This window comes from Lonchura striata, chromosome 4 (genome assembly GCF_046129695.1).
Source record: "Lonchura striata isolate bLonStr1 chromosome 4, bLonStr1.mat, whole genome shotgun sequence".
Classification (NCBI taxonomy): Eukaryota; Metazoa; Chordata; class Aves; order Passeriformes; family Estrildidae; genus Lonchura; species Lonchura striata.
Genome location: NC_134606.1, coordinates 22844895 through 22858142, shown reverse-complemented (window position 1 = coordinate 22858142; position 13248 = coordinate 22844895). Strand labels below are relative to the sequence as shown.

General features: G+C 40.1%; 1 protein-coding gene across 2 annotated transcripts in view; it reads left to right on the top strand.

The window, feature by feature from the left end:
* The first annotated feature begins 4562 nt into the window (after positions 1-4562).
* Positions 4563-13248, top strand: part of RFC1 (replication factor C subunit 1) — a 33760-nt gene continuing 25074 nt past the window's right edge. Inside the window, exons 1-4 of one of the 2 annotated variants that reach the window (XM_021533185.3) lie at positions 4563-4724; positions 9718-9846; positions 10802-10877; positions 11978-12097. In XM_021533185.3, coding sequence (XP_021388860.3) covers positions 4563-4724; positions 9718-9846; positions 10802-10877; positions 11978-12097 — 487 coding nt within the window. Of the gene's footprint in view, positions 4725-5039; positions 5173-9717; positions 9847-10801; positions 10878-11977; positions 12098-13248 lie in introns of those variants that run through there. The other variant, XM_021533184.3, reaches the window with a different exon arrangement.

Here is a 13248-nt window from a genome sequence, read left to right as displayed (position 1 = left end):
CAGTACAACAAATATTTATACAGCAATTTTGCAGTATAATTTAATCTTTTAACATGTTTAGCAACAGTATGTATGTTGAGATATAGTCAATTTACTCAACACAGTAAGACTGATGCCTGCCATTTTTGTTTTTCTTGAGGTACAGTAATATAAAATATGTCCATATAGAAACAGAAACTGCATGACCACAGCTGCAGAAGAGCCTTGAGGAACCACCATAGAAGTATGAAGTAACTTTGCATGTAAGAAAGATGCACACTGAAATCTGAACATTGAGACAATTAATCAGTGGAGCAGAGTACTCTGCTCAGATGAATTAGCCCTGCTGCCATGTAGGACATGAAAATCCTGATGCACTGCTGGGTTACTGCTGCTTTACTGCTCCTGCTCCCTGTGAGAGCATGCTCGCAGCACTGCAGAATGCCACTGCTATATACCTTTAATTTACCAGTAAAGCTGATTAATTACTACCAATGGAAGCAAATTTATTTATTTTTTGGATAAACAAGAAAACATACATGCTTGTAAGTATTTCTCTACAGAGCCTTTACATTTTCACCACACATGAAGACAAAGCTCCCACTGACATCTGCACTCCAGGTGGTGGGGTAGCCATGCATCTAACATGAGCCTCTGCTCTTACCAGAAATAACAGATCTACATTTCTCAGCCAAGATCCTACCACACACAGGCAGCGTGGGAACAAGAGGAGCAGACAGGGACTGTACAAAGTTGGTTTACAGTACATACTGACATGTTTCTTTCTTTTTCTACGGAACAGCATTTAAAATGCTGTTTGATAGTTATTGCATTAACATAATCTTTCTATTTTGACATTTAAAAGCTCTGATTTTATGTATCCTACTTCACAAAAGAAAACCCAAATACAAGTCGTTACCGATGTCTTACACTTCTAAAGCAGCTAGTCATTGCCATCGTTACCAGATGCTTGAGCTCCAAGTACCCACAACAGCTCTGTAACCCCATGGGCAATCTGTGGGCAAGGGAAAGACAACAGGCTTCTCCCCACTAAACGCAGCAGCGTTAGTACCACTGGCACAAGGATGCAGAGCGTGTTGCACCTGCCTGAGATGTGTAAGGTGCAGCAGAGACTGGTGCTCTCAGGTGCTTGGTCTGTATAAGGTTATGAACTGTATTTCTTTCCTTATTACTGACATGATTGGGAGCATGCTGTAATCATGGTTTGAAAGTGTTTTAATGCCTCAAGCCTCTGTGAATCCAGTTTCTTACTGCTTGGTCATATTTAACTGTTTGGGCTGTAATATAACTTCATGAAGTTTTAAAGAGGAAGCAGCTTAAGTGACGAAAATCGTATAATGACTTGAATTTGGAAGGAGTTCATTACCTGAGCAAAGACTTGGGGAAAAGAAATACTGTTAATCTGGAAAAGCAAATTTAATTTGACTATTAAAGCAAATGTTAATTTGACTGTTCTTAATTTGGAAAGCAATCAGCATGGAAGAGTGAGATGTGATCAGGGGGTGTTAGGAAGTGAGGGTGTGAAAGGAGGAGAAGAGAATTAATGATTCCACTGGCTCAAGTGGCAGAGTCAGGCCAGGCTCCAACCCTGGTGCTGTATGAGGACATACAATATGATGCTGCACAGTGGGATTTCCTGCCTCTGTCCACACACCTAATCAACTTGGTTTCAGAATGAATCAAGATTGGGAGAAGCTGCAATCTGCAGGGCACTTGCTGATACAGATTCAGGAGTTAGGAAGCCTAATGATTATTCAGTTCAATTCTTACTTATCAGATTTCCTTTTCTTCTTTGCCTTTGCCAAGGCATATGATTCAAATTAAGAAAACAATTTTTCACTTGGCTCTTGAATATGTAGTCTCCATGTTTTGGGGCTTGCCTTGAAAACTTGGGGTTTGATCTACAGAAATGATGAACACCTTAGTTGAAAGGACAGAGTTTTGAATGTTAGACTGAGTATCAGTTGACGCTGATATGTAAATGAAGAAAAAGACCTAAAGACAAAGTTCACTCAGAAGAAGTGTAATGTTTACATTAACATCAGCTGCTCAGACCTACTAGTTTTAGGTGCTCAAAGAAGCACAACTTATGTAATCGCCCACAACAGCGTCATGCAAATCCCTTATCTTTACCTTACACAGCTAAAACTGTTTGAGATGGGATCAAGTCTTTCTAAAGACACATAATTGTGATGAATACTATCGAAAGCCCAATGTAAATAGAAACTACATCACAGCTTTATGAAGAATTTTTGGAATTTTCCATCTGTAACAAAATGCTAATTTCTGCTTCTACAATGCCTGAAAAAAATTATTTTCTTTACTAGAGAGTCTAGTAAGAAAATATTCCTTATGGGATTCCTCCAGAATAGAAATGACAATCTAGTAAATTAGTATTTTAACGTCCATTATTACTACAAAAACCCAGAATTTAACATGAAATTTCACTTTAAAAATTGGTTTCAATTCAAAAAAGTATTAATGTATCAATATACAAAAATGTGGAAATAGAATAAACAAGATATTAACAAAAAGAAAACAGACAATTTTTTATTTCTCAGTACAAGAAAATGTAATTTTCTTATTAAAAACCTCCTCTCTCAATAAGCAAGACAACGATTTCACTAATAATATTAACAGTAGGTCTGGGCTTATATAGGGGAAAAATCTCAAGTTCAAGATTTAATATCTCACTTTTTAAAACGTATTTTGGAAAAAACCAACAATATAAAACAAACAAATAGTCTGTGGGTTTCAGCAAGGTAGAAAACAATACTAATAATGCAAAAATTATTTGTCACACTTGCCAATGGAGTGGAGAAATCAATTGTACTTTAGCTACTTTTTAAAAAGTTGTAATTTTAGTTGGGTAATAGGCCTTTTAAAAAACACTACCCATGATCAATTATAGACTCATGGGATTTTGCCTTGATTTTACCTTGCAAAGCACATCATAATACATAATAATGAGTATTCAGTTTTCTTTCCTGTGGTGGAGCAAAGTTTTTCCCACTTCCACTGGTTCCACAGGCATGTACATAGGAACTGAGGTATCCTGTGTCTCCCCACCATAGCCAGGAGTGAATTGTAGGCATTCCAGCTGTTCAGTCTGATGTCTCCACACAGGGTTGAACTCTTGCCTTCCGAGAAACATGAAGACATCATGAACCCACAAACAGATACTCCTCTGCTGGCTGTTACTCTAGGTAGCTTTATCAACTACAAAGAGAGATAACCACCCGCAATATCTCCTCTAGCAGTATTTGAACTGTTTGGCTCTTACAAATATCAGCCATTTAAACTGATCTTTACTTCTAGTATGAGGAACAGCACAGCTTTCAAAGTTACATAACAAGAATTAAATATGTAAATACAAATTTATCACTGGAGATGTTTTTCTAAAGCAATATCGATTTTGTTTGCGTAGCCATTATGTTGAGTGCATATGGAGTAACTTGCAAAACAGGCCAAAAAGCACAGCCTGTGCTGTGGGTCTGTTTACTTGCTCACTGTGTTCCTTATGCAGAAACCCAAATTCACAAGATATACTATTGCTGAAAATACACGGGCCCACCTAGCCATGTGTGTTCATAAAATAAAGGTAGCAGTTTCTGTATAAACAGGACCTTACAGTTACTTAAAGTCCAATTTCAAGAATTTAACAGGAACGGTAATAGGTATCATTAACAGTGTGTGGAATGAGACCATGCCACCAAGCAGGCAGTGAACACAGAGAGAACACAAGCGACAGCATTAGGGATTGCAGTACTTATACTGCAATTATATACATACAAATACAACTACCCATTGAGCTTGTACTCTGGTTGATTTATTTTTTTCTTCGATGAAGGGTCTCCCAAATCACCGGCAGTATTTGTAACGTCACAAATTCAGTTTGTCTTCCCATTCTTCTCCAAGTCCAACAATAATTAGCGATTCAGTAGGTTGACAGAATCTAAACAATATACAATATTTTAGAGTGGAGTAGTTTTTATTTGGCTTGAAAAAATTTATCCCCTTCCAGCGTTCAGTGTGCTTAGTGGAAGAAAATACACACTATTTCATTAGAAATAACTTAGAAAATTAAGCAGTCAGTAGCAGAATCACAACGCTAATTAATTCCCTGGTTTCTGTCGGACTCCTGAGCTCTCCCCAGCCTTGGCGCATGGGAGAAAGTACCATTAGAGGAACCAGACGCTCGGATGGGCAGGAAGCTGGGAACTATCACACGTTTATCACCAGTTTACGAGCAGGAAATGCCTTCCAGCCGCGCGGACCCGGGGCTGGCTGCCCGCCTGCTTTGGGAGCTGCGTGTGCCTCAGTGCCCAACACAGACGGGAGCCATGGCGGCCTGGCACTGCTTCCCCGTCTGCTTTCACCCAGCAGCTCGGCTGTCGGCTCGCCCGCTCTGCCGGACGCGCCCGAGCGCTCGCGGCTCTCCCGCTCTGCTGCTGCAGCGCTGCCGTTCCCGCCGGCACGGGCCGGAGCCCCGCGGCAGCGGTTAAACCCCTCACGGAGCGGCCGCACCCGAGCGGGCCGGCTCCCGGGCGGGCGCCGCTGCCATGAGCCCGGCCCGGGGCACGCCCCGGCCGGCCCGCAGCCCCGCCCGGCGCGGCCGTGACGGCAGCGCGGCGCGCCGGGCGGCGGGAGTTGGCGCGAAGGCGGGAGCATGGAGCCGGCGGCGTCCCGCTAGGCACGGGGAGCGCGCCGCCGCCGCCGCCATGGTGAGGGGCTCCGCCGGGCCGGGGCTGTGCGGGGCGGGGGCGGCGCGCAGGTCCCGCCGGCCGGGCGCGGCTGCGGCGCCGTCGGGGCCCGGCGCGGGCTGAGCGAGCCCCGCGGGCGGCCCCGGGCGCGCAGCCCCCGCGCAGCCCGAGCGGCTGCGGCGGAGCGGCCGCCGCGCCCCGCCCGCTGCGGCCGGGGCTTCCCACGCGTGCCAGGAGCACGGGCCCGCGGCCGGGGAAATGCCCGTGCCCGGAGGGGGATGTGGCTGAGCCCTCCCGGTTTCGCTTTCCCCGAAAGCGGGTGGGGTGTAGGGCGCGGGCCGCGGCTCGTCCCGGGAAGGAATGCGGATGAGCGAACCTGCGGTGAGGTGAAGGCGCTGTGCCGGAGCGGTACTTCTTCCTTTAACCCAGCGGGAACATGCACGAGGCGTTTCTGATGACGAGCTGGAGGGTGCGCAGTATTTGCCGAAAAACAATTCGATGGGAGGAAAAAAAGAGCTTAAAAGTTTATCGATAACGACGCAACCCTCAATAGGATGTAAAGAGATTTTAAGCATAAACATAAACGTGTTCCTATGCTTTCCAAAGTTCCGCTCATGTATGCAGTGACCATAGGATGGTATCCCCTTTTCATTTCTGGCCAAATGAGTTTGCTTTTATTCTGTGCACATCTTTTACTGGCCTAACTACAGGTGTCATTTTGCCAGTTAAGGCGCAACTCTAGTTTTGGACTATCCAAAGAGTTTAAGCTTGTTTATAGTTTATGCCTGGTGCTCTGCAATGGTGGGTGATACAGTCTGAGTCTTCTAGTGTACTGACAGAAGTCTGCCAGCACTAAGACTCCTGACACTATTGAACTGTGATATTTTCATTTGTTTTGAGCTGGCTGATGACTTCAAATTTATGTAAGAGATCTGCCTCTCCCATGCCTCTGCTAACACCTTTATAGAAAAGTGACCTTCTTGGAAGGCTTGCTTCCTCCTTTCCCACCTTCCCAGGACAAATTCTTCCTCTGTGTGATCTTCTGAACGTCACACATCTCAGTGTCTGGGCCTGTCTTAGAAGGGACGAAAACAGCCATCATTTTGGGGAGGGTAAAAGTTGCCTCATCCCATTCCCTTTTCAGTGCTGAAGTGGTTACTCAACCATCTCTGCTGCAGCTGTGGCGGCAATAGAGGCAGAAACACAGTGAGTTACTAATGGTGCAGACTGTTCTGCTTGTGCAGTGACAGCCATGAGCTTATTGCAGTCAATGTCACACCCTTGCAAACTTTTCTCCTGTAGTGCCAAGTGTAAGTAGCCCTGTTAGCTTGATTCTGCAGCATATTCTCATTGTGCTGAGCTGATGTGTGAAGAGTTACACAACAAACTGATTTGCATTAGAAGGGATTTATTTTTTCACCCAGATTAGTGGCCATGTCCCAGTTCCCAAACAGCGAGCTAAAGTGGTACACCCGAGGGAGTGAATGCCCAAGAGTGGGGGTTTCTTGAGTTTCCCCTTCAGAGAGTGACACTCATGGCTGGAGGAGGAGCATCACTTACAACTGTGATACTGTTTGTAAAACTGCTGCAGTTACCACTGTCAGTAACTGTTCATTAGGTGTAGTTACCCAAGCAGGTATTACTGGTTTCACTGAAGTGATAGTATAAATCTGATTTTAGTTAGTGCAATTGTTCTGGAGGTGCTGAATGTCAGAGCTGATATGGGAGCAAAACTTGCACTGAAATAGGCAGAGTAGAAAGAAATATGACTGTTGTGGTGCAAGGCCCTCATTGAGACACACAGAATACCTGAAGTACGATGCATTACTTTCTACTACAGTCATTGAGTTAGGTTGGTGAAGTTCAGTTTTCTATCTTGTATTTTGAGGTGCAGACTGGATTATGTGATGTAACTTTGGAAAATATTCTGCCTTACTAAACACTAGTCTTGTAAAAACACTCCTGGAGTTTCCCAGTCTTTGTACTACCTAACAAATTGGTTTCAGTTTCTGTTTGTGTTACTCTCCCCGGTAAAAAAATAAAGACATACAAATCTTCCAAGAGAGAACTTGCAGCCTGGCATGATTAATTACTGTGGTCTTCTGTTACAGTGTGAGATGGAAGATTTAAGCAGTAGTCAGAGCAGGCAAGGACTAGATGGCAGAGCCATACAACTCTGAGATAGCTGAGCAGCTTTTTAGGCTTTTCAGATGCTAGGCATCAATCACCTGACTGAGAGTGATCAGAATTCTTAGTTACAGCTCCTACCAGATGGAGCTGCTCAAAGTTATTCCTTGCTGGTGCTGTGCTGAAGCAGCCCTGGGGAGCCAAAACACCAAAAATTGCCTATTTTAATTTTAGCCTTTTGGGCAAGGGAACAGCCATGCTGGTTAATATCTCCAGGATACACAGGGCACATTGCTGTGAGTTTTGGGGGTATGTCCTGGAAGGAAACTTGACAGCTGCAGCCTTTCCTCATTGGAACAAGGATAGGTAAAAGCTAAACATGCAGATTTTCCAGCTGCTGGTACTATATATGTATGGATGGCATACCAATAGGAAGGTCAGTCAGAGTATGTTAAATAGATAAGCCCAGGATGGTGAAAAGTGGTCCTGTCTGGAATCTAAGTTGCTATGATAGATACTTATGTGGCTTGATTTCTGCAATTAGTTATGCAATGAATTAATAATTTGTCTGGCATGCCTTTATAAAAAGCATGAAAAATCTGTTTAATGATTCCCGGATAAAACCTTCACTGAAAGGTAACTTTGTTGTTGGCCCTGAGACATGTTTTTCTCCCAAGCAATTCTCTGTTCACTGTGTTATGTCATCAAGGTAAACTTTTCCTCTGAGGAGCAGGATAACTGAAGAAGATTGGTGAATTTATAGCAAAATATTGAAGAGGCTGTGGATAGAAGTCAATCTTTGTACCTTAGGGCTGTGTATTTTAAGTTCTCATTTCATAAACCTTGTATAAATCTTAAAGAATTCTAATATTGTTACCTGTTCTCAAAACACCAAAAGGTTCTGCAAAGCTTCTGCCAGAATTATGTACACTTTACAGCTGATTCCAGAACTGAAATCCAAACTCAAGATCAAGTTAGTAGAAAAGCAGTGATTAATAAATCTTGCAGAAAAGCCTTTGGGGAAGCCTACTGAAAAGCTTTATAAATACATTAAAGCAGACATGGTTTTAAGCTGGGCTAGCTAATGAAATACATATTTCCTGCTACCACGTTTAAGGTGTACTAGTTTGATGACTGTAATTTTGGGATGTATTCATGTTCCCTCATGCAATAATTTCCAGGTAGCACAGAGGTTGGCAGAACAAGGTAGATTTGCAGAGCACCTCAGTTAACAGTTTTTAGTGAAAACAGTAGAATGAATAGAGCCATACTGTTATTCTAAAACTAAATTCTCAAATATTTTAAGCTTTAAAGTAACAACTATTAAAAAAAAGGAGAACTTTAAAGTCACTTTATTTTGCAGTGTTGTATTAAGTATTTAAATTATTTTGCTACATAAAAGATCTAATGATATCTGCTTTTTCTCTTGCCTATGTTACCTTAAGCCTAAAAGGAAGTCAGTAATAATGAGTATAATTGAGTAATTAAGTCCAAATATCGATTTGGAGACTTTTTAAATAGATGTTCTCTTCAGACCTATTAGCTATAGATACTGGCTGTCAAAATTTCAGATTTATGTAGTGCTGCATTTATCTTGTAGGAATATATGTTAAATAGTAGAGCATTGAAAATCTGTGCTTCAAGGCTTGAATTCCATGGATGGAGAAGTGTGAAGTCACATTGAGTAAGAATGATTTTCAATCTACCATTTGTTGAATCCATATTAATACATGCAGTTAAAACACTAAGAGCTTAAATATTTACAGGAAACATGTAGAAAATTGTTTTAAGTGCACTGAATGAATCAATGCATGTCCCATCTTTTGTTTATGCTTTCGAAGTACATGTTTCATTGATTTTAAGCCCTAAGTCCAAACTGACAGGAGTTGATTGTTAGAAAATGAGCCTCAAAGACCCCTTATTATCAATCAGACTTGATGCCAGTTTCCTAAGTGTGCTACTTTCCTTGTGGTTCCCTGTAATAGTAAGGAAGTGCCAGCTGAACTCCATGTTAGGGAATAGCTCCCAGCTGTGTCCAGGGGAGTCCTGAGCCCCACCCTCTACCTGCTGTCTGTGATTTAGGCAAGAAAGAAGGTACTGCCTTTCTCTAAAATGGCTGCTGACCCTGGAGGTAGTGATACCAACCAGGTACCTCTTCCCTCAATTTCTTTTAGAAAAGCTGGATTGCTAGATTTTTATAAGAGTAGTCTGATGTGATTTTGTTTGATAAAGTTGTCTGAAGTTTGAGCTCCAGCTGCTGATTTTATATGCTTAGAAAGCTTTTAATGGCTGTATTGTGGTCAGATACTAAAATAAAGTAACAAAATAGATCAAGGTGTTATTTTTCTTTATTTAAATTTTCTAAGTTTCTTGCTGGCTAGTTTTTTAGTGAGGTGTGAGTTACTGTCTTAAAAACTTATGAGAAAGTGAAGAATGCAGTATGTGCCATTACTTCAGTGTGTCAAGCTCCTGGTCCTTTTCTTTCTTTTTACATGGGACACTACTTAGCTGTGTTAATTATTTTAACTATAGAAATAGTATGGTTTAGGTTTGTGATAATTAATCAGAAAAAATTGTAATTACACATCTGTCTTAAGTCACTATTTCATTGCTGCTGGAAGTTTGTCTTGCGGTATGTATTGGTGAAGATGCCCAGCTAAAGAAGAAATAAATTTTTTTCATGATTCAAAGACTAGAATCAGGTGGTGTGGGTGTCTGAGTAGCTACTTTTAACTATTTGGGCTTTGTTTGCTGAACTGTAAACAAAATTCCAAAATCGGTCAATGTAATGGAGCTGCTGAGAAGGTAACTTCAGTACGTTACTATTTTGTAGTGTGAAGAGCTGTCTGTATTTAAAAACTTATAAATCTCTTTTCCCTTTTACTAGGATATCCGGAAATTCTTTGGTGTTGTACCTTCTGGAAAGCGACAAGAATGTGAGACTGTGAAAAAGAGTGAAAAAATTAAAAATGGTGAAGGACCCTCAAGTGGGAGGAAAAGGGAAAAGGAAGCTAAGGTTAGTTTTGCTTTTCATGTTTATGAAGTGTTTGTGTTTGGTTTCTCTGATGCTGGATTGTTCATGTATCTAGCATTTTTTAAACTCCTGGTTCTTCTCATATACTAAAATGACAGGATATATGTCAGTTGTTTTTATAGGCATGGGAGGCATACATAGGCATGCTATGTATTTATAGGCATAGCAGTAAAGCTTTGTAGGTGGTGAAGAAAATTGCTAATTTGAAAAATATGGGTTATAGGACAAAGACAGGTAAAGTTTTTATGGTTAAGTGCTAGTGTGAGAACAGTCTGATATATTTGAAGTTATTCTAGCTATTGGCTACAGTTCTCTAAGTAGGTTTGCTAATGTAATTTCTAGTCTAATAAACCCAAGGTTTGTGCCTAGTAGATGTAGACATACCATAAAGGTGTTGTGCTTGCAAATGAGGTAAAAGTCAGTTGTGTGGTGCCTGCTGACCAGTTTTTTAAACACCTCTGCAGGAAACATGAACATTGTGTTTTTTGGGATCACTTCTCTAAACCTGCTGCAAAGACCAAATTCTTCAAAATGACAGATTAAAACTAGATTGGGTTCTGGTTTCAGACTACACGTTAATCATCTGAGCTGCATAAAAAAGAAAGTAGTGGCTAAAGCTAGTTTAAAAATCACTTAAAGAGTGGAAGAATTTCTAATAGGATGGAATGTTTAATGTGAAACACAACAGTTTAGTAGTAAGAAGCTACTTAAATAAGTATTCAATGAAATTTTAGTGTGAAAATTCTTCCTTATTTTCTCCATGCTGCATCTTTCCCCCTCTCACACAGGAATTAGCACAAGACCGTTTGTAAATGTGATACTGGAAAAGAAATAATTTCTGTTAGAATTTGTTTAAATCTCATACATTTGAATGTATGCCTGACTAAAAGCTGAGAGGATTTGTTTAATAGTTGAACTAATGGACTGTTACACTTAGGTGAATAATTCACCCAGTGAAGATGATTCCCAACAGAAGCGGACAAAAAAGAAGAGAAGAATAATCTACGATTCAGGTATTGTTCACAGTTGTTTCTGAATATTCCTTCGTTTTTTTTTGCATTAGCATGCAAGGTTGATTAGGTAAACTGTACATCTGAAAGTTTTTGTGGGTTGAGTTTTTTGAACAGTTCCTGTTCAGCAGTGAGGAGTAGTAGGAGTACAAAATTAATATATTGCTGCTACCTTTAAAGTATTGATATTGTTTAGAGATTTGGCAAGTTCTAACTCTTTAGTGGTAGGATGGAAAAAGAGAAACAGTGCTGTAAGCTCTTCAAGATGGAAAACTGTGGTTTTTTGTTTGGCTTTTTGGTATTATTAGTACTGGTGATTTTGTTTGTTTTATTTTGTGCAGGGTGCCAGTATGCAAGTCAATTGACTATAGCCACTTTTTTATTAGATAAAATTACAATATATTTGTGTTTATCATGGAAAGAGAGACAGGGCTAATCTTCAGAGTCTAACACTTGTTAGTTGTCTCTGCTTCTTCAGTTTCTCCTGTTTATTCATGTGGATGCTGGGATCCATAATCCACAGTAGTATAAATCTGTCATCTCCAAAGTTTTTAGTATATGGAGAATGGTTAGTGATGTGAGTGGGAATTCACCAGTGTTTTTTTTGTTCTTTGCTTGTTGTTAGGTTTTGAAATAGGTTTCTACCTATTGGAACACATCAGCATAATTTTATATTTTTTGTGATTTGATACTGGGTTTTTTGTTTGTTTGTTTTTTTTTAAAGTTTTTTTGTTTGTTTGTTTGTTTTGGGTGTTTGGTTTTTTTGAAGTAAATTGCTGTGATACTTTTGAAGGTTGCATTAATTTTTGGAAAGGTTGCTGTACAGATACAGCAGTTACAGAAATAAATAACAAAGTATTTATTATTATGTAAACAAACACCACTGTCAAGACTGAGTTGTGACCGAATTTTCATTTAGTCATTTATGTGGTGAATGGCAAGGGAAGCTATGCTCTGAGCTTCCTACCATGTGGTAGGAATATGGAGTCTTTTTCTCACTCAGATGAATATATGTGAACACATGTTAACTGTTATGTGATCTATTACTTAAAGCCTGTGTGTATGTGGAGGAAATCTACATTTATGTTGTGGTCAAAACACAGATTCGGAAGAGGAGGTGCAGTCAGTGAAAAAATCCAAGAAGCCACCTGAGAAAAAATCAGCTACTTCAAGACCTGGTAAAGTTCAAAAGCAGGATCCTGTTGCGTATATTTCAGACACAGGTAATGGAAGAAATATATCATGTATATTATATTATACAATATATCATTATATGTTCGCCTGTAGTGGGGTGGGCTTTTTTCTAGTGGGATGGATAGCTTGACTAATAGACTCAAATGTGACCATAAAACCTAATACTGAGAAAGACAAATTATGTTCTCCTTAAGCTAACCAAAAAATGCTTCAGAAGTTTAGCCTCAAGTACTGTCAGGAGCAGGGTGAAAACTGAGGTGATGGTGAGTAGTGGCTTAGGTTGATTTAAATAGGCATATAGTTTAATAATGTAATGCTTCCTTGCTTAAGAAAATTCTATAGATTTAGGGGAGGAAGTTAAGGAAGTACCTTTAATATAGTTCAGCTGCTCACTAGCATACTTTGAAATGACTGTTGGCTGCAGGTTTGGAAACAGGGATTTTTGTTTTACCTGGTGTATAACCTTCCATGTTTAATCTCTGTGTGATATGTTGGTGACAAAAAAGTTCTTTTACTTCTCAACACAAGCACCTATTGTGTCAGTTGCTGCAGTGGTTGCCTGTACTTCTGCACCCAGTCTGAGTTGGGCTGAAGCTCTGACTTGTGTATTTGTCTCTGGAGTAGAGTTCTTTTCTAGCCCCACAGTACATTCTAAAGAAACTGATTGAATTAACAGACTTGAATCCAAATCTGTTTTAATAAGACATGGTTTTTAAGTAATAGAATTTCAGTAAAGCTTCTGTAATCTCTCATTGAGTTTTATTATACTTATTTTGGAAGAGTGGACACTGTTCTTAGGTATGGTCGCATTTTTTTTTTTCATAAGTTTATTAAAGCTGAACATAAATGTTGCCTCCCTATAAAGATACCATGCATTTTTAAAACAAAAACGGTATTTATATTTGCTGCAGTATTGCATTAGAAGTATGGCTCAGTTGTTTTTTTCTATACCTTTCTTCCTCTTTGGGGTGTTTTGTCTCTAAGTTAGATACATTGTGCTTATTTTGCTTGTCCTTGGTAGTTGACCTGGCATACTGCTGTCCCACATCAGGTATTCAAATGAGCTCACTTTTCCAAAATAACGTGAACATTTCATTTGTCTTATTTATCCTTTTACTCAAAGCTTTATTTCCTTTGCCAGTTTCCCCCGCAATTCTTTCCTAATTAAAAGGATCTTTAG